This window comes from Glandiceps talaboti, chromosome 12 (assembly GCF_964340395.1).
Source record: "Glandiceps talaboti chromosome 12, keGlaTala1.1, whole genome shotgun sequence".
NCBI classification, from domain to species: domain Eukaryota; kingdom Metazoa; phylum Hemichordata; class Enteropneusta; family Spengelidae; genus Glandiceps; species Glandiceps talaboti.
Window position 1 is genome coordinate 24,051,675 of NC_135560.1, and position 26,581 is coordinate 24,078,255.

General features: G+C 34.8%; 2 protein-coding genes across 2 annotated transcripts in view; one reads left to right on the forward strand and one right to left on the reverse strand.

The window, feature by feature from the left end:
* LOC144443153 (G-protein coupled receptor 54-like) overlaps nt 1-21,030 on the reverse strand; it is a 38,101-nt gene extending 17,071 nt beyond the window's left edge. The window contains exon 1 of the mRNA XM_078132519.1: nt 20,707-21,030. Coding sequence (XP_077988645.1) covers nt 20,707-21,030 — 324 coding nt within the window. The remainder of the gene's footprint in view (nt 1-20,706) is intronic.
* A 168-nt stretch (nt 21,031-21,198) lies between these two features.
* Nucleotides 21,199-26,581, forward strand: part of LOC144443154 (G-protein coupled receptor 54-like) — an 84,160-nt gene continuing 78,777 nt past the window's right edge. Inside the window, exon 1 of the mRNA XM_078132521.1 lies at nt 21,199-21,373. Within this exon, the coding sequence (XP_077988647.1) occupies nt 21,199-21,373 (175 nt within the window). The remainder of the gene's footprint in view (nt 21,374-26,581) is intronic.

Here is a 26,581-nt window from a genome sequence, read left to right on the forward strand (position 1 = left end):
CCTTTTTTCACATAAGCAAACACATATCAAACATAAATGATCATTCATTAAAATGCGTGAACAGAGAAATAATGAAATTATCAATGTTAGGAAGTTAAAGAGAAAGATTCTGCTTTGTTGATAAGCTGATCAGGTTTTTGGTTGTTAAAACTTGTTATACCCAAGAATTTCCTCTTGCATTTGAAAGCGTGTCTGCCATCAACATTACTGACTTTGCGGTATATCAGGAGTATATCGGAGCACATGATACATAAAATGACAGGTAAATCACTTGAACACGGTGACCTGTCCATGAGGTCTGAACTTTTACCATAAATTCAATATCATTTGCACGATAAAGTTTGCAATCATCGAGCTATAACATCTCTAATTCTATTTTGAGGAGAATAATGAAAATTTAAAATACATTCCTAGTGTAACCTCAACTTTCAATTTAAAATTTGGCTTAGTAGAACTAGTGCCAATTAAAACTGTAGTTGTTGTTCCCTACATCATTTGTCATATGTCATTCAATATATGGACTACAGACAAACACATGAGGCTTGTATTAAAAGAATGTGTAATCTGTGAAAATTATGGGAGTTATACCATGGTCGTCCTTTTGTCAGGACAACGCTCATTTACGTCACGTATTCGAGGATGTTCGAACCATGAGTCAAAACATTCAAAGTGGTCACCACTCTTCCTGATTTGTTGTAATTTATGCTTCCACAGCTTTGATTATTTCAGTCCCAATATTTTTCGTTTTTCAGCCGAAACATACTCGTGACCTTCTTGATAGACTGGAAGTGATAGGGCGTATTGGTTACTCGTTTTTTTCTTGTGTATTACATTATACTTCACGTGTATAAGCCATTTGATTCACGTGTAATATTGCACTGGTTCGGTCAATATCTGCAGATATTACACTGGCTCAGTGTAATATCCAGATATTGCACTGGTACGATAGAACATTGAGAGACAATGCTCTGCACTATGCATTAATTTACTTATTGAACATCTAATCCAAGATTGCATAAAGGTCAGAATGTGGCATATGTTTAATTTTAAGCATTGTCTCCAACATAGACGCTATGTACTTGGTTGGTACAATATCTTCACTATAAACTATAAACCATGAATCGTTCTTTAACTACTACATAGTATTTCATATGTGATAACACCCTGTCACGTAAGTGATATTGCACTAGCTTGCACGCTTTTCAAAAGACAAGAAGGAGGACCAAACATAATAATATAAGCGATAGAGACATGTGCGTGCCATGGTTGCTTTTTAATATGCAAATCCACAACAGCTAAACTTTACACAATGTCAATGAATGACTAATGATAGCATTGACAATTAAGTGTACCATTCTTAGTACTGACATTAAGTCTTAAAACACAAACAATTTGAGAATTGTACCCACCTCACCAACCATAATTTCCTTGTAATTTCAACAAGAGATTCAGATTGAATTGTAAATCACAAAACGGTCTTAATTTATTCAATTTGGATAGCCTAGAGTAAATGTTGTTTCGATGGACCATTCGGAGTATAAACGTAAGGAAAAATAATGTGGCACATTTACAATTTCATGACAAACGAAACATGGTCATAAAACAAAATAAACTGTAATCATTATTGCCATCAGAGACATTTGCAAGGTGTGAACACTAAACAGTAGTCATCAAATTATTTGGCGTCAACTGTCATGAATTTGTCTACAAGTTTTATTTAATGGCGTTTTTGAAAACGCGAAGTCAAAAATTACGTGACCCTCCATGAACCAATTGGACTTTCATGTATTTTCACAGATTGAATAGATGGTGAATTTCCTTTCTAGTAGACATGATTGCCATTTGAAAATGTTTAAACTAGTTCCGTTTGGAGAAAAACGGTCTGCGAACGTCAGACCCCACATGCATAATGTTACAGCTGAATGCTTCAAAGAGATGTAAACTATCGACTTCCTTACTACCCCTATTAACTTCGTCTGCACGTCATACGAATGACCCAAACGGAGATCCTCACTCTATGAAATCTTTCGTATGGTATGGTATGTCTTGCTTGAGAATGGGTAGGATAAAATTATTTCCTGGATAATTGATTGCATAGCACCACGTCGCTTACAAACAATGTCTGTCACGGTATTAGATATCAGATTCAATTTTTTCAGGTTCCATAACTTATTTAACAGTTCAACACACGTCTTAACATTTACGATGTAAATGATCAGACGTCTGCCATAACTATAAAGTTGATATATTTGTTTTAGTCGCAATGACGATATGTATGGCGTGATTGTAACTGATGTTAGTACAGCTTATTACATACACAGAATAACAATATGTTAAAACATAAATTAGTTTTCTCGTGCTTTTCATTTTATATCTTCGCCATACTGACAAATATTTGTAGTCTGATAGACATCTTCAGGCTGATATCTGCATCATGTGTTTTCTTACGTTGACGTATTTTCATTCTAGATATAGGCTTAATAATCCAAGTGAATAATCCGCATTTCATGCCCAGAAAGCTGACCTGAATAGAGATCATATGCAGACATTTGATAGATAGATACCATGACTACATTTACACAGCTATAGTGACGTTGCCAGGAAGGCCAACACCCAAAATTAGTAGTCATCATGTTGTAGAAAATCAAATGATTGTTTCCATTGTCAACTGATATTTCACGACTTACAAAGAGAATTGTCTCCCTGTTCTGTAAACTTGACCATTTGAAACATATTTGCTTCGTGTTTATTTCGACAGATACTAACAAGTCCAGACCTTCAGATCTCTGTTAATTTCTTTGTACGTGTTCCATTCGATAGATTTGCAATACATTCAGACCTTCAGAATAATGTGAATAGTTTGTACGTGTTCTTTTGGACACCGTTTATGTGATTGTGAGCCGGTATGGATATTGTTTCGCCATTATACATTTTATTATGACTGGAAAATTAAAAGACATACGTAAGGCATCTACTTGCTCACATTTCCACGTAGTCATCGACTTGGTAATACCTTAGCTTGAACTGAGTATGAACTCAGGCTTTGATCTCAGTGTAGTTTTTATTTCTATTTGTGTCTAGTCTATACAATGTCTCCATTTAGATGGTATAGATGAGTTTAATTCGTGCTCTTCTTTTACGACATTTTATTGGACACACAATGATAGTCACGAATGTTGTAGATTTCAGTAGTCACCACCATTTCAAGTTCGAATTCCATAATTTAGAACAATCTGTAAAGTACATGTATTTGGCAGTGATGGAATGTCCGTCATTAATTCAGTCAGTCAGTCAGTCAGTCAGTCAGTCAGTCATATAGTCGGTCAGTATGTTTTTCGCTCGTCTGGAAATGTCAATATGTTTGTAAATAGTGTTAAGTGAAACAAACTGCTGGCCTGATTGTCATGCTACCTGGTAGGGGTTTTACCTTTAGTGTCAAGATCAGAAATAGTTCAAGGCAAATTGATCGAATTTGTGATGCACACTTAAATAATTAAATTATCCAAATTTCAAAAGTGTTGGGCTTATCATAATGTTCTATCATTGGTGGGAGTGTATCCTTTGGTATCTATATATTATAAATGTTGAAGGAAAGAAGCCGTGGCCTTGATATCCAAATCATGTCGAAGTAATGTAATTTTGGTGAAGATTCTTAGTCAGAATATTAAAGAAATAATCATTCCACTATTTTGGCATGTGGATATACCGCCTTCCCTTTTTGTCTTTCGTTCGTTTTGCATGGATTAATGTGTATAAAGGAATAAATAGCCATCATTACTAACACATCATAAACTCGTATACTTAAACAGGATAGTGATTGATTTAAAGCATATTCGGATACTTCTATATTCACCATGCGTTCTTTTCCATTGAACCAATTAAATGAGATTGACAGAGTGAAATGCTAACAGTTTTTGTTGTGTTTTTAAAAAAAAAAGATATCTAGAGTTCTTGCAGGAACGCGACTTTGCATCACTTCATATTGATATTCATCAAGGAAAATCAGAAGTGCTAATTTGACTCGTCATCTTTACACATATATTGAAACCAAAAATGTCATTATACGACATGTTCCCTGGAGTTTTAAATGTTCTTTTAGTGCGCATATCTAATTTGTATTCCACCACCGTAAAATACCTTTCCTTCAAGAATAATTATTTTCACAATTTCTGAAGGTGTATAACTGACGTGTCTGAATCTGGCCTCGTTTACTTTGAACAATCAAGCAATTATGAATAATTGCTAACTTATTGAATTTGACTTTATGTATCATATCGTATACTTCAATCGAGAAAAGGTTTCCTCCAAAATAATTTTAATTTGGAACATCTAGACATTTCCTTTCAATTACTTAGTTACCCAATCAACATTCATTAACCGGATTAGGGAGAAAGCAAGCCAATTAACTGAAAATACCATAGAGAGTAATGAAGCAGACAGACATGAATTATCAGAATGCTTTTGTACACATAAATAACCGGTATTCATGTTTTGAGGTGAATACTCGTTGGAAGATTATTATAACTTTTTGATTGAGAGTCACTTCACTTAAAACATACCAAGCCTCAAATAAATCGAATTTAAAAGTAAGTAGCATCGTAACTTCTGTACCAATGGACCCTTCATTAAATAGTGTTTGTTCCTACAATTATTCTTTCTCCTGTAACCTTTCTGTGTGTACACAAAGTGATAACGTCAGTAAACTCGTCTGCTTTGAGATCAGACCTAATTACATTGAATTCTAACTCTCAGAGGGTAGCTACTGTAATTACAGTGTTTGACAGAAACTAACTAGTTGCATATGTCATGTGTTATGGCTCACCTATCACACCGTCGTTGGGATTAAAACACCCGCAGGTTATTTATATCTTCTTCAATCAAAGATCTGTTGTGGATGCTCGCAAACCTAAGGTTTCAAAATTGACATGTCTGTGTGATGCAGTAAACACCGTCAACGTGTATAGCCTTTAGCGACGTACAGTTGAATCTGACAAGTGCCAACTTAAAGTCGAGGCTCTCCCCAAACCTAGCAAAGGACTTTAGTGAAAACGTCTTAGATTTCACTTCTTAATTCATATCATATTTAATAGCGATAAATCATATCATATCAAATTTCCCTTTTATATGAAAACTTTTTTGTTCATCTAATATTCATAAACTGACTTATTTATTTATTTCTCGTCTTATACAAGACTAATAGACTAGTGTGGCATTTGATCAAGCGAAACCTTTACAGCATCTTCAAGAAACAAGAATGCTAATATAAATGAAATGGTCTCTGTATTTTTTGAAACATGTGTAGGAGGAGTTCATTTTATCTTGTTTGGATATTGTGTTAATATAATGGGTGTTGGCCACTTCGGAAGGATTGTGATTGGCGATATTTGGGATTTATCAGTGCAGGGTATAGGTATATTTTAAAAGAAAATCACTAAATTGGCATCTTTAATGTTTAATGGAAACTTATATTTACATATTAGCGAAAGGTTGAAACACATAATTTGTATACTAATAAATGTATGACAGTGTAGTTCTATACGATTGAATAAATTGGAAACTATGTTGAGATGTATTGTGAAATATAAATTGACCAGCATGGGTGTGTAGAATAAATACAATTTCTATTTTTATTTCTATTTCTATTTCATTATATAGCATGTTATTACGTTACTCTTTACGCTGCAGTAAGTCAACACAAATAAACTAACTAACTAACTAACTAACTAACTAACTAACTATTATATAATTAAGGTGTACAGTGGCGTTCTGTCAATACGTATGTTGTACCTTTCTACCGTCAGGACCATCGACGCAAATAGCTATATGTACACGCCATTCCACTTGAAAGTGTTTCTTTTTCTAAAAATCATACAAAATAATAATGGAACAAACCTGATTTATATTCATGAAAAGTTTTATTAACAAATTCTGGTGTAGAATTGTGCTGCGTGTACAAGATTAACAAATTCTGGTGTAGAATTGTGCTGCGTGTACAAGGTTAACAAATTCTGGTGTAGAATTGTGCTGCATGTACAAGATTAACAAATTCTGGTGTAGAATTGTGCTGCATGTACAAGATTAACAAATTCTGGTGTAGAATTGTGCTGCATGTACAAGATTGACAAATTCTGGTGTAGAATTGTGCTGCATGTACATGATATTTCAAAACATACATCTGGGTTGGGTTTGGGACAGTGTGTGTGGGCGGGGGACAGAGATTTTAGGTTGTGTGTATGTACTTATGTATGTATGTATGTATGTATGTATGTATGTATGTGGGTAGGTAGGTAGGTAGGTAGGTAGGTAGGTAGGTATGTATGTATGTACGTACGTACGTATGTGTGTGTGTATGTATGTATGTATGTATGTATGTATGTATGTATGTATGTATGTATGCCTGCCTGTACTGTCTGCATGCATGTATGTATGTATGTATGTATGTATGTCTGTCTGTCTGTCTGGCTGGCTGGCTGGCTGGCTGCCTGTCTGTCTGTCTACTTTTGATACATGATACATTTTGTGATTTAAGTTCTGTTAGGAGATTTGATTATTGCCTACATGTTAAGCCAGGATTTGTGCGAGTAGTCTATCTTTGGAGAAAACCTATCTTTTTCACTGGCACTCTTCCCTTTTGGCACTAAGCTGCTTTAGACTTTATTGTTGAAATAATCATAATAAGCTTACTCTAAGATAAAGATGCACAAGAATGTAATATAAGCACACCTGGCACGAAAAATGAAATTAAGCGAGCGATTGATTAAGTTTTAGCACGCAGAGGGTATTGGGGTGACTATCGTCCGTGAGGTTTTGACGAAAAATGAGCAGGGACAAACCTTTAGATAAGTACAAACTCCAAATACCATCGCTCCACCCCTCAATTCTCTTAAATGACTACCCTCCCCATCGGTCCACCCCTTAATTTACTTAAATGACTATATATCCCTCCTCATAACAGTGGAATGATTAGAATGTGTTTTCCGCAAATTAGCATACGAATGTAGATTTCACTACAAATTTTAGCGGTCTAACTATTATTGGCTATATCTGCACCGGCCTTATTGATTCCTTATTAGTATAAGTCGCTTTGCTTTGAATACAAGTTTATGAATAAATATGATACATATAGATGGAATGAAGTGGAAAATGTACGTGTCATATTTCTATTAGCTCTGTGACTTTATTAAAGTATAAACTTTGAATGTCGAAATGAAAAACCGTATACTTAGGTATACTGTTAAATGAGAGAACGATCCTTCATACAACACGACTACCGTGCTATGCCAGTCATTTCAATATATATACATTTCATTGTGTTTCCAATACCATCGAGTTGAATTGAGTTCGCTTTCCATATGTTTTCCAAAACTGATACATAAATCTCAAATAACCAATTTACTCAATATCATTACATGTACTCTGTAATCGAAGTACTTTTTCACCACCAAAATCATGAAATGATCGCCTATGTTCCATAATCTCAGAATCGATATGCAAGATTACAGTGAAAATGGGTATTTAAATATGTGTGGGCATGTCATCAAATCCCTATATCAGGTACGAAAAGAAGTATTATATATGGTTGGTATATCCAAACGTGGTGTGACGTGGATGGTTGGCATAGAAACAGAGCAGATACCATTAACTATGGCCTCCTTCAACCTTTACTTAAATGAATTCCTCTCTCTTTCTTGGAAAAAGCTAAATATCGTTTGATCTCTATGTCTTTGAATAACTAAGTATCGAGGTAAAAACAGACGGGTCTTTGTATGCTCATACACGGTCGTATTTGTACAACATAAATTCAACGTATGTACAGATTCTATCCTCTTCCCATTGTCGGGGTCAGTAACTTCAACAAGTCGATATTCTTTATATTTTAAATCTTTTCCAGCGAAAGGGCATGGTGCATGTGGTCGATACTATAAACATTGCTTAGCATATCAGTATCACTAATCATTTCCTAGAAGAATAGGTATATTATAATTCCCAAAGTTACGTTTGGAGATTTTTCGTAATTACTGTAAAGAAAACTTTAATGGACAGCGCGGTCTTTGGTGATTTTTTTTCGTTTGTAAAATGCAGCCTCTCCACGCTCTCAATGTTTATTGAGATTAATGCAATATCAAAAAGCAACGGACAGTTACGTTTTTATTTATCTTCTACGCGTTAGTGGTTTCACATACTAAAAGCACTGAGTGGAATACGTGTTCCCGGGTGTCTACATAACTGTAGTTATGTCATGCAATCGATAAATCAAGTAGCACCAACTAGACCCTCCCTATACGTGGTATTTTATGCACATCAAATTTACGCTTACAGGTATGTGTGAACGACGCATGTTGACCACAATTTTATTTTACTACTTTCAAATTGACATACGTAGACCACTCTTTGAAGTGAAATGTGGACATACTTTATTTTTTCCAAACTTTTAGATAGTAATAATATGTGTAAATGACACGACTGAAATGATTAAAGCGTCTACCCAGCGTTTCAACATTGCATCATTAATCATATGACTGCTTTTATCTCTTCATGAAATTCATATTTTAAGAAGATGAATACGCTATCACAATGACGTACAATATGTCCGTGGTCGGTTTTGGGTCCATATGGAGAAAACATACTCTCCCTTTATTTAAAAATTAAGTATTCTGAGGAGTAAAAGAAATGGGCTTACACTCGACAATAGTTTCTGAAAGTAGTAACTTTATTTTTATTAAAAATCGCTTCCCAAATAAGCAGCCGCCATTATATATAATATACCTGCTTTGAAATCCATGTATATTTCATTGCTATTTGTCGATATATTGAATCTATGTACATATTTCATTGTACATTGAAGAAGATAATTACAGAACACGTTTTTGTTACTCTACATTCATCCAGGAGGTCCACACGTCAACACAAACGAGAGTTTTGTTTAATTACTTACATTTAAAAACTCATTGAAATTTCCAACTAATGATATTTTGTAGCCTGTGTGGCAGTTTTCAAAAGATGGAGGGAAATCAATCAAATCAACATGATGCTACTAGTCAGTTGTGTGACATTAGTTTTTATGATAAATCTAGTGACTGTCGTTATATTTCTCTTTACTATAAATTAGATACTAGCAGCTAGTTTGACTACAAGTTTTAGTAATAACTACTTAGCCATACAACATTCATAAAAAAAGGATATGCAGCTACATTAAGAACGCTGTCGCAGCTTGACAAAAACCAACTCGACAAAATACACGTTGTCTTTGTTCGGCTTAAACGAAACTTTTTCAATTTTAGTTCAGTTACGTTCTACACGAGTAATTTTTTATAATCTTTATAGAATTCCACACATCAATCAATCAGTTAAAAGATTCTTAGTATGCGTTTTCATGTAGCAAAGATTGTGGCAATAACTGTGATCTATAAAGCAATGCCAAGTAATTTCCCTAGGCTTAAACTATTTCATCTTCAATCACACATTACATGTACATTTTCGTATTCACTTCTCTCGTGTACATCGATTTTCAGTTACAAATAGGCCTTTTTTTACTTTTGAAGTCGTGGTTCTGTCTTGTTCAGTCTTTAGCCCATCGTCAGCCTGTCACCTTTCATTGAGTCTATTTTTGAAGGCACACAAAGAACTTGAAGGATGTCGACACTTTAGTATTACGTCGACACTTCAGTATTACACACGTCACATTCGATGTTTTATCAATATGATGACACGTTTGTAATACGAAAACACGGTAGTTTAATAGCTACTGAAATACATCGCATGCAGTATTTAATAAATGGTGTTTCAAGATTTGACGTTATCCCAATTACCAGACAACCACGACTCTAGTTCTACACACACACACACACACACACACACACATACATACATACACACGCACACACACGCACACACACATACATACATACACACGCACACACACACACACACACACACACACACACACACACACACATAAACATATATATAACTTGTAACTTTGCCCAGTTCATGAAATAGTCAAGCTTGTGCAAATGAGAGCATACATTATGATCTAAAAGGCGCGAAATTAAATTTTTTGGGAAGAGTTTTGAACTGGGGTGTTGATTATCGAACTCTATTAAAACACAAGCTACACTGAATTATTATAAAATAAGAATTGTGAAGTGATGTATAATAAAGTTGTTTGATTCTTATTCTTTTTTGTGTGTGTCATATAAAAGATGCTCATTTCATGTACTGGGCATATCCTACCATACCCACTTCATAACATGGGCAACACGATTGACTATTTCATGAACTGGGTAAAGTTACCTACCCATTTCATGAATTGGGCAATTTCACAGATTGGGTGTAACACACACACACACACATATATATATATATATATATATATATATATATATATATATATATATATATATATATATATATATATATATATATATATATATATATATATATATATATATATATATATATATATATATATATATATATATATATATATATATACCTCTAACTCGGTGAGTATCAATCTGCTATAAGACAGTGCTCTATACCGCAGTGGCAGAGCGTAATAGTTTTGGTAGTACTGGAACTCTTTCTTGGGTGTAACTCGGAGTTTCACGCATATTGCGATCATCAGACACTGTGAGTGTCTGATGATCGCAATATGCGTGAAACTCCGAGTTACACCCAAGAAAGAGTTCCAGTACTACCAAAACTATATATATATATATATATATATATATATATATATATATATATATATATATATATATATATATATATATATATATATATATAACTTAATATATATATAACTTATATATATATATATATATATATATATATATATATATATATATATATATATATATATATATATATATATATATATATATATATATATATATACAACATAAGGGACTCGTTGGATAGATAGCAAAAGTTCGAAGTCGTCCTTACTTCAAATCCCAAGTTGAAATCTTGATAGCTACGTTTCGGTGTGTCTAGCACACCTTTATCAAGCTACAGTACTATATATATATATATATATATATATATATATATATATATATATATATATATATATATATATATATATATATATATATATATATATATATATATATATATATATATATATATCAGGAAATTTTACTTTTTCCCTCAATCGAGAAAACTTTGCGTATACATTTTAATTGCCTTTCTTTTTTGACACATTGCGAGTGTTAAAGTTCCCAGGTAAGTGGATTTCTAAAATAGGATACTGTGCATTTCTCGTCAGATTCAAATCAAACTGTACATATTGTTCTTGGATCGGAATGCGGAGACTCAATAGTTTAATAGCATTAAGTTATAGCTATTCTGCCCGTTACCATGGCAATATTAGATGCTAGTGATCTAGTGATACGGCGTATGTCACTTCAGCCTTACATTCATTTAGCGACTTAAGAACAAAAATCCACTTTAATTTTCTCAATTTCAAGGCAAAGTCGTAAAATATATCTTTCTATGAGATTATATCCCTCTTCCTTCTGTCGGAACGTAGAACACAATTTACCAGCATTTAGTCCTAATAGACAATCCATTGTGCCCGTAACGCCTAAGCTAAATGAATTTGGTAATATTAAGACAATCTAAAATTTGTCTCGTCGTTATCGCTTCTTACTAGGATGAATCTTAATCATTTATCCCTATTTGTGCAATAGATCAACAGGAGTGTATTGGGCAGTTCCGATGCAGTGTAGAGAGGACGATAATTAGAATGGACAGGGGTTGCTTATCTTACATATGATGAGTTCAAACATCCAAAATGATTAACTTTCGAAGGAGGTGGTCATGATAAAGTCCTGATTGTGTTACCAAGTATGACTGAGAGTACATTAGTCTAAATCTCGTGTCTATGTAACTCATGTCTTAATCCTAGATAAGACTTGCTTGTCTGTCTTATAATCTACTGCACTGGAATAACGGCTGAATAGTGAACATGAACATTTGAGGACATCTTTCCGAACACGTTCCAAAGACTGTGTTTGACGTCTAAGCACAATCTACCATATTGTTGTTCAGGTTACGAACTTTAGCCGAAGAGATCGGAGTGATTTTTGTCATGTTTTGAAGTCTCAGGTGCAGTTAAGAGGAATGCAAAATGAATTCATTGTACCATGTAATTGTATTGATGGATGGATGGATAGATTGAATCATACAACTATCCACAAATACAGTTATCGCCATCTGCCACTGTTCGCTAACTTTGCTGACAGATAGGGATCTGCATACATACTTACGTACTAGTTACACACAGACACAGACACAGACACAGACACAGACACAGACACAGACACAGACACAGACACTGAGTCAGGCCTTAACAGTGAAATACCATTACAGTCAAACACTCAAAAAATAATTTGTTGTCGCGGACCTACATTGACTTTCCTGTTAGCATACTAGATACTTTTTCAGCAAATGTACCCAAGGCTTGCAATCATTACGCTTTATCCGATGACCTCTGGTGCTTTTATCATCATATTTTCAAAATAAATTACAATATGCATAGACATAATTCTTGCAAGCGAGAGCATAACGTTCACTTTTTGGGAAAGTATATACATACATCAAAATTGAGAGAGAGAGAGAGAGAGAGAGAGAGAGAGAGAGAGAGAGAGAGAGAGAGAGAGAGAGAGAGAGAGAGAGAGAGAGAGAGAGAGAGAGAGAGAGAGAGAGAGAGAGAGAGAGAGAGAGAGAGAGAATCTGCCATGGGAAATACATTACGTCACTTTAAAAGATTTAACCATTCCTTCTCATTGGCTAGTGAATAATAAAACAAATCACTTGCGATATATTGCATGTGAATAAAGTCCATCGCGTGACAAATATGACGTCAGTTCTGAATTACTGTGAAATTATTGAATGCTATTATGTGTCCCTGCCTGTAAACTTGTCCTCCTGCTGTATGTATGTATGTCTGTCTGTCTGTCTGTCTGTCTCCTTGTTAGTCTTTTCCTTCTGACTCTTTCTCTCAGCTAACATCCATTCACTCACTGGCATCACTTGACAGAAGGGTAAAATGGGGAAATATATATATATATATATATATATATATATATATATATATATATATATATATATATATATATATATATATATATATATATATACTCAGCATATACAATATGTTTTTACTGGAGCAAACAGTGCTCAATACATATACATGTAGAGCGGTATAACTACTAATAATAGTACAGTATCAAGTAAGATACAAAGGAGCCGTTACACAGTGTTTCATGTTTTCCAAATCATCGGACGATGATTGCGAAAGCATGAAACACTGTGTAACGGCTCCTGTGTATCTTACTTGATACTGTACTATTACTACTGTACTGTACTATTATTATATGTATATACACACACACACACAAGTTATGGTACGAGCCGTTACGTTACGTTAGCCGTTATGTAAATACAGCTCTACTTCTCAGTATTGAGCGCTTTTCTTTCAGTTTATGACTTACCTCTTACACTGAATTAGTATATATATATATATATATATATATATATATATATATATATATATATATATATATATATATATATATATATATATATATATATATATATATATATATATATGACTTGTTGAACAGGTAGTAGTGTTCGAAGTTGGTCTTACTTTCATTTGAGTCAAAGCAGTAAGTAGCATAATTATTAAGATTGATGTTAAACAAGTCACAAATTTAATTTAATTTATTAAATGTTCCAAAAAGTAAACTTCTGTACAGAAGGAATTTATATTCTGAAACGAAAGAGCTTCCTGAGTCAGTGTCACTTTGATACTTACCCTTTATGGTACGTTACTAAAAGATCTAAATCCAGATTCTAGCGCCATAAAAGGTGATATGGTTTCTGTGAGATGCAACAACCCCCACCCCGAACGCAGTCTCGGATTAATAATTGCTTTCGAAAAAATCAGTTCAAATAATTGTATGTCACAAATGCGTGCAACCAATAAATCTATTAGTTGTATTGTCAGATTTTAATAATCCTTTTAATCATTTATTGCTCCCTTCTAAGGTAATCTAGCCAACTCTGTCCATTGCCCATTTGCCACATTGATAAATGTAATAATCTAAAGTTATTTCCAAATGCATATTTTAATGATCATTTTATGTCTCATTTCTATACCGTGGTGTTTTGTTTCAGATAGTAATATCGTTTGTACATGATGTTTATATATTATATACTTTCTGCATCAGGTGTGAATTTTAAATATCTACATGTATGTAGTCATCTGTCGTTACAATTATTCAGTTCTACAACAATGCCTATTGTATTACATTTCGGATGTACTCATAAGAGTGAATATTCATTAATATTCATGTGCAACTCGTTTGTTCTAACGGGCTGGGGTTAGTCATTTATGGTATTAGAAATGCAGCGAGGCGAGCGGAGTTTCTAATACCATAGATGGTTATCCCCAACCCGTTAAGAAATCAAGCGCGCGCGCACACACACACACACACACACACACACACACACACACACACACACACACACACACACACACACACACACACACACACACACACACACACATAGAGCTGATTTTATTACTTGATAGATGCTGTTACGAACTTCTGTAGATTGCAATCTGATAGTCGAACCAATTATCAGCATATTAGTGTTGGGGCTATATTTATCAATTCATATTGCACAATTGCCGCATTAGAGTATTTCAAGGAGGACAGTATTTTCTAGAAAGACTTGTTACTTATATTTATTTTAAGGATAGCAGTTTGCTTTGTTTTACTTTTTAGGGGATCTTTATTTTATTCTTCGTGTTAACGCAGAAAGCACCCTGAGGACGTATAGGTGTTTCCAAATGTTGCCATATGGCAGCTTGCTTCTGGTTCTTTAGAAATAATAATCGAATTTTAGGGTCAACAGTCTTGCTTCACGGAAACATACAATTAGTTATATCCCCCATATAGTTAACACAGTATTAGGCAACCATATTGGATTCTAAAATGGCTCAATACAATTAGTTATATCCCCATATAGTTAACACAGTATTAGGCAACCATATTGGATTCTAAAATGGCTCAATCTCATACTTAATAAAATTTTGACTTCTATTCAAAAAACATTGTATGGTGACCCCTGATTTTCCCTTTGATTTTAACTGAGAATAGGTTGGACCTTTCTTGAACAAAGTAACAGCAAACGTTTAAACAGTTTCTTCTCGGATGTTTTTTAAATGTCGTTTTTTTGCTGTCCTTAAGAAAACGTCAGAACAACATATGTAAAGTAAAAAAACTGCCATGATTCATGGAGGCTGCTGTAGACACTGATCATAAAAGATTCAACGTAAAAGAGTTTCTCACACGTGAAAGCGAGTATCGGATTTACTTCTCATTTACATGCACACCGTTAAGTCACGATAGTGAGTGGGGAAGACTTTGGAGGAGATATACATGATCAGATTTCAGTAAAGCATGGGTCATCAAATCTTAATCGTTATCCACGCGACGACAGTATGAAAGAAGTTTGTTTCGGGGAAGGTTGGTAATCACGAATTTATAACGCAATATTGCTTCCAGAAAGTTCATATAGGTATATCTTGCCTTAACAACAATCGCACTCAGGCTACAAATTAGCGTGTGGAACCCTTTGGAAGAAATGACTATCGGACGAGTTAAAAATTGAAAGAGACGGCACTTCTATCAGCTTTGTTCACTTTGTATAAAGTACTTGCAGATAGTGTATTGCTCGGTTAATCGGTTAATATTGTTCTGGTTAACCTTTTTGAGTTACTTTACTATTTTTACACAGAAAGTAATAATGATAATGAGTTTACCATCTAAAAATGAGGAAAACCTGTGCGATATATAATCCCTCCTGAGACATGAATCGTGAAGAAAGGCTCTAGAATCAATTCAAAGATTAGCCTGTAATTCATTAACGGTTATGCAACTTTAATTTCAGAATTGAATTCTATCATTGATTATTAGCTTGTACATAATTATAACTAAAATGGAAGTAAGTTGACACAAGTCGTCGTTTGGTTCGACACAAATCTGACTAAAGTCGCTACACTTTATTGTCTGCTACAACACATATCTTAAATAACATCGCTAAATCTTAGCGTCTGGCAAGACAAAACTTAAAGTGCAATTAGCTATTTGAATCCATTGACATAGCTGTAAAAAGTATACATTATTACAATTTATGATTTTGCGGAGATTTGCTACATGTAAGATAATGGGCAACTCACGCAAATGAAATATAACAATATTAGTGAGAGTTTTGTCAGGTCGGACTATGAAATTTAGCAATGTTAGTAAGAGTTTTGTCGAGCCAGACGATAAAACGTAGCAATGTTAGAAGACGATTTATTATAACGAACGTGTCTTCGATTCCCATGTACATAATCACACATATTAGAAACACTTATTTTAAAAAGTAAATGAAATTTCATGATGCCACCATTAATATCTTGTATGTGTATTGAGATGCTCTTAGTCTTATATGTTAGTTAGTTTGTATTAGCGATATACTGCTTACAGTAGCCAAATATCCAACACGGATTTCGACATCGACAGATTGAAGATCTGCACTCTATTTGGCTTATGAAGTCATTTAACAAATTACTTTTGGTTAAAATCATAAAATACATCTATGAATGAAACAAGTTAATGACATTAAAATCCATGCTGCGACTGAAATAAGTATCGTGAGGTATGGACCGACTGCTATACAAAATTGTTGGCGCCATGGGGTTAAAAGACTGCATCAGCATCAGCAGTCTTTTTTTACAATGTTGTGAGCCATAGAGGTATAGAGGTATTACATATTGACCCAAAAGGTCTTCAGGCTAATTGTGACTACCTGTGGTGTCTCATCGACCTACTACTTGTATCAACTTATCGCTAACTGCATGTGTTATGCGTAATTGTCATGACCTGTCTGCTGAGCATATTACTCAAGTAAATACATACTCCGACCATGCATGAATTTAATATTTCTTCCGCATACTTAGTCAGATCATGCGGCGACCCTCTACAACCGTGCTGAGTTGCTCCTTCATATCAAACAATAATACCGCCGACACAGCTTAAGATTGATAGATAACTTGAGTGCTAAGAAACAGCTATTATAAATTTATCAACATTTGATATGCTTTTATCGGATTTTTACAAAACCAATGTTGGTTCAAGAAACCATGTGTTGCCATGGAATTTTAACAAAACCAATGATGGTTCAAGTAACCATGTGTTGCCATGTGTTGCTATCGCTTATCTTTTTAATCGCTCTGGTGCAATAATTAGGACGGAAACTAAGTGCAGTGAAGTGTTGTGATCGTTTCAATACTATTACGGTGTAGGAGCTATGCCATCATAACGGCGTGACGTGCTATATCCGAAGTCCAATGATGTTATCGAATAAATCGTTTTGAAAAAGCTGGATGGATCAACGCTTCACACCTGCGTTAGCACAAAGGTTGTCCAGATTACTAAAGAAACACGGTGTATCACTAAAAATAAAGTAACTACAGATTAAAATTTGATTCGGTTGTCTAACATTCATTCTTTGCTTAGTAGTTTCATTATACCCCTAACTGTTTGTTTATCATGGACCATAGAAGGATTACAGAATGAAAAAACAAGTAAACATATTACTTCCTTCACATTCACAATCTGTTCATGTACATGTGAAGGAACATTCAGGAACTGTTGCAACATTCTTGTAAGAAGTATTCCTTGAATACATTGAAAATAATACCACCCACCATAGCTGGAATTATGGCTGTCCGCTTTTATAAAGTCCTGTAAGAAACTGTCTCTGGCAAGAACACTTTTCACCATGCAGCCAATAACTGGAAGTGAGGCTGTCAACCGTTAAATTTTTGAGAGAAATAGTCTTTATAACTAAGAACATTGTTCAACTTGCAGACTGTTTTGAGGTGCTGTCTTCAACTACAATTACAAAGTGGACGTTACATAAAGCAGTTTAGACGTCTACTGATTGAGCACTATCAGTATATAATTCCAAACAAATCATCAGCTAAACGCTCGATGGATTGGTAAAATGTGGTTAAATAGCACTGTCTCATCCGTAAAAAGTAACTTAACCGATTTGTTCGTCGTTCTCAGTATTATCACATGTCAATATAAAGATAGAATGCATCTTGGAGACCAAGTATCCTGAAAATTCAAGTTCTTTAAATCTTTGCAAACTCTGTCATTTAAAAGATTGTTGCTAGTACCAATGTTTGATGGTTCGCCATCTTGTTTTCAAGAAAATCAACAATCTGTCATTCTTCATAAGGATTACACAGCATTGGGCAGCCATATTGGATTCTAAAATATCTGAAGTTTGATATCATTTTGACCTCTAAAGTAAAACGTTTGCAAGATAACCCTTGATTTGTTTTCCAAATTTTAACTGAGAATGGACTTGGGTACTCTTCAACAAAATTAAAAGTTTGAATTGTTTTTTTCGAAAGCGCATGTTACTTTGAAGGTATTGTAGTTGAATATAGTCGCGATTTTTTTCAGTCACTATTAAGCTGTAGCAGGCATATGTTACCAGAGATATCTAACTGTGACTGAACAAGGGTTCCTCTAATAAATGTTTATAATAAAAGAGTTTATTAGTTTGCAATGCCATCTACATGCCGTACATAGTTCTTGGAGTAGTGTTATCATTATCAATCGCTAGGTACATATTATATTGTCAAATGTTAACGAAACAGCTAATGGTAATATTCATAAATGACCACGAGAGGTACGCAAGACCAAATGGGAGAGTCAGGAATGAAACATACGGGTATTGGTAATAGTCTGGTGTTACGTCATCAGTGAACGACATGAGTCACCTATTTCTTGATGAAATTCTGAAACTTTAAGTCTGACGTATATGATGTGCAAGTGAAAGATATTGAAAGAACAAAACATTGTTTTCCTTCATATTCTAACATTTTAAACTAAGTGTAATTAGACATTTTATGCATTACTTTGCAGTCGTTTATAGATCATTATATTAGCGTAGAATATGACGATCCTCGACTGGTACTGTCTGCTTTGATATAGTGAAAGAAAATTATCAACAGAATGTGTTATTTCCTTTATAACACATATATTTCCCATTACTTTATTCACAATGTTGCGAATATAGCTGTTGTTTTTAAGTTGAGTCCAACGTCAATGGTTGCGTTATCTTTTAAAAGAGATATTGTGGAACTAGTGATATTGAAAAGTCAGTTCATGACACAATTAGAATATCTTCTCATCTCCCTGTCTCTTGGGCTATCAGAAGATTAAAGAGTAATATATGGTAGAATGATAGATATGCCAACCCTATCATTACTCATATCAAATGTCAGATTTTTTCTCAGGATTATTTGCCAAGGTATTTCCACAATATATGATCTGTCTTCCCTGTGGAGATGTGCAAAGTAATCCGACTTATCACATTTCTGTGATCAAAACTTTATCACTTTGATCGGATTAAAAATTACAGATATGGATTAGCTTCGGGATGGGATTTTGATATCATAACGCATAGAAGATATTAAATATTCCTTATATCATCATGATCTATTCAGTACATTAATATAATCCACCGGCAGATATGAAATCAAACAAATATCAGATAGAATTACATCAGCACCAGGTGGAGTACGAAAAATGACATATTATTCCATCTGTCGTTTGAATCGGCGGGTCCCATTAGCTCTCTAAGTGTATCAATTGAAACCATGCATACCATGTCCTTTCCCATTTCATGTGTTTCATCTGTCATCATCGCTTTAGTTATCCAAAGCGACATGATCACAGCAAGGGGTAGCCATGTATAGTTTAGTTTCAAATACACATTATATTAGCAACACAGGCGGAGATTAATCAGACTCTCTCTAGTGGCTGTGAAATGAAGGTATAACCACTACGCATGACAGGGTTTGGGTTTGTAGAATAATTTACTATCTTTCTACGCTTGCAAATTATAGAGATGTTTTTTAATGGTACGTTTCAGATTGGCAATAATAAATCAATTCACTATCTTCATCTGGATGCCGTATCGTTGGGGTTCGATATCGCGAAGCTACATTATGTTGGACATGTCACCCATAAGACTAAATCTTAGAGGATGAACGAAAAAGAGCAGGAGCGGATGACCAACACGGTTTTCAAAGTTTTATTTCACTTGAATCTTTATTCACTCAGTAATAAAATATTTGAAAAAAAGTGGCAGAGTGAAAGAAATGGGGAAGAATGGGACACTGTAACAAATGCAAAGCCCTGTAAATGAAGCATGATCAAACTATGGTACACATTATTGAATATGGAGACATCGTTTCTTGTTATGTGACAGATATATGAGAGAAATTGCGTTTATATATCTTGAGCAGACATACCTTGAGAACTGCTACGTTATGATATCCTCACTAAAAAGCATTCGGTGATGACCATTATAAATAAAAAGCAATGTATTATACCTTCTACAAACCATTACCTCTCACTGGTCGCTTCCTGATGTTAGAAATTCTATAGTCTTTATATGTTGTTGTTGTCGTCGTCGTCGTCGTCGTCGTCGTCGTCGTTGTCGTTGTTGTTGTTGTTGTTGTTGTTGTTGCTGTCGACTTTAATCAGTATGCTATATGAGACGTTTGTCAAGTCAAGAACGCGTAGAAAGTAAAAAAAAAACGACTTTACTTACATACTGTATATAGGCGACCAATCTGCACATAAAGTCGCCAAATATCCAATTGTCGGGGAAGATGTAGAGAGTTGACGTTATGGGTGCACAGACGACAACGAACACCAAATCAGACAGGGCAACGTTGAGTATGTAGAAATTGGTGACGTTGTGCATGTTTGGATACTTGATTACAATAAAGATGACAAGTCCGTTCCCTACAACACTTATCAACGTAATGATGCCAAAAATTACAGGTACTATTATCATTAAAAACATATCAACTGACGAGGCTGAAGTCTCATTGTTGATGGAAGTGTTCATAAAGCTTCCATTCGCCTCCATCGTCTCACAAAGGCTTCTTGGATTTTCAAGAGACGCCACAGTGAACACTTTAAGATGTAATTCTTTAAGAGGAAGTTCTTTTTACAGATTTCTTGGTCCGTCCGTCTTGGTACGAATTACTTATTTCTGATTGTACGGCCACCACTTCGGTTCAGAAAACCTTGCACAATGTCGGACTACCAAACGAAAGAGTTGAGTCTCTGTGAATTTCGATCTGCCGCCTCGCTGAGAGACAGTCTCGACAGCAGGTACAGAGTGACAGATGTTGGAACTGCTGAAGGAATGACAACGACGCTACTAGAAACTCGTGATTTTATCTTAAATGCTTCACCGGAATTAAAATGTATGAAAGACTGACGTCGCTTTTGGTCGAGATGCACCTGTTAAAACAGTTGCGTGGATACATTGACAATTTGAAGGGCGATGAAGTGATCACGATGTTGTGTGCTGGTGTGGTGGTATAGTATATCTCCTGCCAACATAAACGATGTTGCTATGTAGACGAAATTGTCAAAGTGATGCAGTCGTTTGTATTGGCTGTGTAACACCACGTTCCAACTAAAGCGCTGAATAATTTCATCATATTGGGACTGTTCTACGCAGACGCACAACCGTTGAGTGAGACAACCATTGGCGTGATCGTGATTCCATATGATTAAAGTGGTCTCGGTGCATTGCATTTTTCTTGTTGACAGTAACTGCTAACCACCACTTTTAGCCATTCCATTAGTTCTCATAATTATAAAATCGTTATTGGTTCTTTCTTTAGTACAATTTTAACATGATTTCACGTTAAGACAATCTAGTCCCCGTCTTGCCAACTGCTTTAATAAGTTAAATACATCGCAGAAGGATTAATTGGCAACAGAAATATACTAAACAACACATTATAGTTCTAACATATAACGTCATTTGTGCCCATTTTAATACCGTCATAACTTTTTAATATTAGTAAATTTTTTAAACCAAAACTAACAAAATCATGAATTTTCTCTTTGCATCTTTATCGTAGTTACAGCTTAAATCAAGATCCTACTGACGCAATTCATTTAAGACCACAATATTAATAATCAACACACGTGATAATACCTTTGATATGACAAGTTTTCTGATAAATCTTAACGTATCTTAAATGTTCTAGTATGGGCAACATAGTTTTGTTTTCTTGTGTTAAGTCACGTTTCTTCAGGTGTTGACCGTAGCTTGATTTGATCGGTTTGACAATTTTTTAACACGTGTCCATCTACGCATGAATGTTTTCTTTTTCACATCGTACGCTATAACAAGTTGACTGTGAATGATTGAACGTGTCTTGCCTGTTAATGTTGAACGAGTGACTGGCAATAAAAGTGTTCTCAAGCTACGGTAGACGGACATATTGGAACACTGAGAAAACGATAGAATTATCTCCATACTATCAAAAAGAATGTATTAAAGAAAGCGTATTATGACGTCATGGAGTCGTGAATGGGTGCTTTTGATATTTTTTTCAATAAATGCAATATTCTAAATTGAGAAAATCGTGCTGTATGCCACTTTGATCATATTATCGGCTCGATAAACAAGTCTTGTCAAAACATATAACGTCTGTGTAACCTGTTACGTATCGTAGGTGTGCCCTGACGAGGTCACTGGTTTATCAAGTTTACCATAGAAATAGTTATCTCATTAGTAAGAGATTAAGATCCACAAAATGTCTGTATTTTGTTCAACTCTTATTTATTGTGTCATGTTGTTATTCTCACTACCGCTGGGTTTTTTTTTGATGGACTGGAACAGGTTTTAACTTGGCAAGTATGAAATAGTTAAACCTTTAACCTTCCGCTCCTTACTGGTGACGAATATACACACATACATCTTTGCTGATGACGGAGATACACAAGGGACAAGTTGTTGAATCCGATACATGACAATGACCATCAACTCAACAATGTAGCTGTTCAGAATGCCATTGGAGCAATTCCTGAAATATATGTTTACGTTGCCAACGCAAACAACTATAGCTGTTTTATTGTATTTTTTTTCATGCTTATTAATCTCTCTACAATATGGATTTCCTGATTCTGATTCTGGTCTCCGAGTATTTGTAGGCATACATTGTCTTTGTAACCGCCATTTTACTAAACTGTAGTCTGGTGTTCAAATCAGCACGACTACAGTTCCTTATCTGTTGTCACTGAATTGTTAAAAGGCTAATGTACATTAGGTCTGTTTGCAGAATCTCGCCAGTGCATTTGTCCTTATCGTTATTTCACAGTCTTTTTGGTTTCAAGTCTCTCGATCGCGTCCGGCGTCCTCTTTCAATAAATTATGTCTGATACGTATGAACCATTGATGTATGGTGCGACGAGTTGCCTAACTGTGCATTATGTCAGACTTTGGTGAAACGAAAGAGTTTTCAGAACGATTGCGACATCGCTATCTGGTCATAAAGTGTACCATTAGACTAAAGTCGTTATTTTGGTTTATTTACTTACTTGTCGTGTTTTTACCGGTTTCCTATCAAAACGTCTGAAATCTCAAGTGACCACGAAATCTCGCGTGATTTCGTAACGTAGTTTTAATCAGCCATTCCGTATATATATTTTGTGATACAAATCATTCGCTAGAAATATGATTTACGCATACTTACTAGCATAAAAAGATTTCAAAGTAACCTCTATTATTATTCTATATTTATTTGTTGTAAAAAAAAACGCTACACATGTGTCTCAGCGCATTGTACAGACTGACGTTAAAAATTACAAAAGTAAATGAGGAAAGAAAATAACCACACACAAAGAGGAAAAAAACAGCACTAAGTGGAAAATCCGGCCCGTTAAAATAATTCACATTGTATAAAAACCGACCAGTCAATCATTTATAATATTCATTAAAGCTTTAAGATAAATCAACAAACTTTAGATGACATATGTAAGTATGCGTTCCAAAGATATGACCTAATTACTGAAAATCATTAATTATGCAAATGACTAATTAATGTTCATTGGATGTTTAGTTAAATCTAATCAGTTCTTGTCATTACCATATGGAAGATATATAGCAAGATTCATTAGAATTGATGCAGTAGTTATTGAGATATTGTGTTCACAGACAGACAGACAGACAGACAGACAGACAGACAGACAGACAGACAGACAGAAGTATAACATATCAGAAGAATTAATTCGATTTCACATTAGCATATGGTTATTGTACCAAATTACTTATGTGTACAAATAATTATAACTGATTCAGAAGAATGAATTCGATTTCACATTAACATATGGTTATTTTAACCTGCATATTTCTATAATCAATAAGTTTAATTTAGGGCTAAGCTGCAAATAAATTGAAGATAGACAGGTGCAGTCGCGCTAGCGTCACCATATGGATGAATCTTTGATAAATGATGGTCTCTGTAAGTCTGTCTGCAGTAACTGTCATTAAGTGATTCGGTGGCAGGCTTAGGGACAATCGCACAATGTCGTACAAGCTCAATGAACAAACATCGTTCGTTTAGGACATACCCCCTCCCCATAAACGAATATTAACAAGTGCGACATCACACGTTTATATATGATGTAAACCATGATCAAAATTGTAGCGGTCACACCACTAAGATCGATGCAATGTATAAACATGATTGTAAACATGAAGTTCCAATCTTATGAACCTGTTCACTAAGAATGGTGGTAAACACAAAATACTGCAATAAACCCAGTGCTGTATCTCACATTAGAAGTAAATTTTCATCACTTCAACATCCCAGTAGTAAACACGTAAGTTTTTATCCCTGAAGGCGGGAAAGGTTTCGAAATTTGGTTAGAAGTGCGAAAATGAAGTTCAGCAATAGTATTGACGCCAACCCCCCCCCCCCCCTAAACGAACGAGGTTTGCTTGTTGAGCTTGTGTGACATTGTGCGATCGTACCTTAGGATCAAGTGAATTTTATACCGTATATTCCGAATATGTTAAGCAATTTCCAGAAGACAACAACTCATCATTTGAGTAGAACAGATACTCGACGTCAAAAATGAGTACTCAGCTGCCGTCGTGTACAGTACGTAGCCGACTACACATGATAAACTAAATGTGAGATAATCAAACAATTTCAGATAAGTACTGTTAACGTCTATCAAGTACATAGTGGTTCAGTTCTTCATATATACTCAGCTTTCATAATCATTAATCTCTTTTCTAAGCTCAGGGTCAGTTTGTGACCTTGTGAGTGCCAGTCATTAAAAGTCCCTGCATTTTTATTTAATCCATCGCTCGCATCTTCCCAATGTTTTCACAAAGTCAGCAACAAGATAAATGGGCGCGCATATACATACATATATAGAGACAGACAGCGGACAGAGAGAGGGCTAACTGTTCGTAATACATCCTTGGCAATTTGTATGTAACGTAAAGTATTTCATTCAGCACAATTGATAAAAGTAATTGTACATTTCAAGCTTTTCCAATTAGGCAAAAAAGTGCTGGAACCCAAGGTCAAGCAAATTGTCAGCCAAAATTGCTTTGCTGGGTTTTGAGTAAAGGAAATAAATGAAGACATATAATTCTATGTAAAGTAGTCGACTAGAATATGCCGACCGTACATGTATAAATTCAATAAAGAAAGGATAGATGTTGGTTTTCATATTAGATTAAATATACCAAGTTATCCTCGTATGAACAAAACTGACTGAGATGAACCTTAGCAAAGTACACATACAATACCAAAGCAAAGCAAATTCAGAGAAATAACATAACTTTTTGACCAAAAATACCAAAGAATAACATCCACCAACAATCGAAAATAACATATAACCTTTCTTTAATCAAAATTCCAAAAAAACGGAAATGACCATGTTCCGGAAACAAATTACTATTATACTTCAAGTACGTCAGTTAGACTTGCTACTTATGATAGATGCTCCAGTTAAAGATTACTATTCTCTACATTCAACGTAGTCAACATGACCACAAAGCATGTAGGTCATTGACACAAAGTTTTACTAACGTGGAAGAATTTGTCAAAGTAAAAGGCCTTATCTGGATGTGCTCCTCGATGGCCAAAATTGACATAAATCGGCCATTTTTAATTTATGCAAATTAACAAAATTGCCCAAGGATGCCAGGGTGGCACCTGGCGGATTCTTGTTCAGTACAATCTGGAGAACAATAATCAACTACAAAACCTTCCCTAAATTCCATCTGGCAACTGGACTATTAGTATGTAGTGATAGACTCGACTTGTATGTCAGCCGACTCGCATGTGACACGCACGTCTATTTACTCAACGATGTCTTGATTAGTTGACTGATTGTACATTGGATACTGTATACTTTGTTTATACATATAATGTCAACAAAAACATTATTGTCAACATTTCGAGTTTACAATTTGGTTTGTTTGTATCATCAACACCATCTCATCAAACGAATAGTGAAATGTGTACACTGGCAGTATTTGAAAAAGTTGTACATGAAGGGCAACGAATCAAAATCTTTATCATCATTTTGCCTTTCTTGCGTGCAAAAAAATATTCATAGTTGGCAGGTCGGTCGGGTTACCGGAAACACAT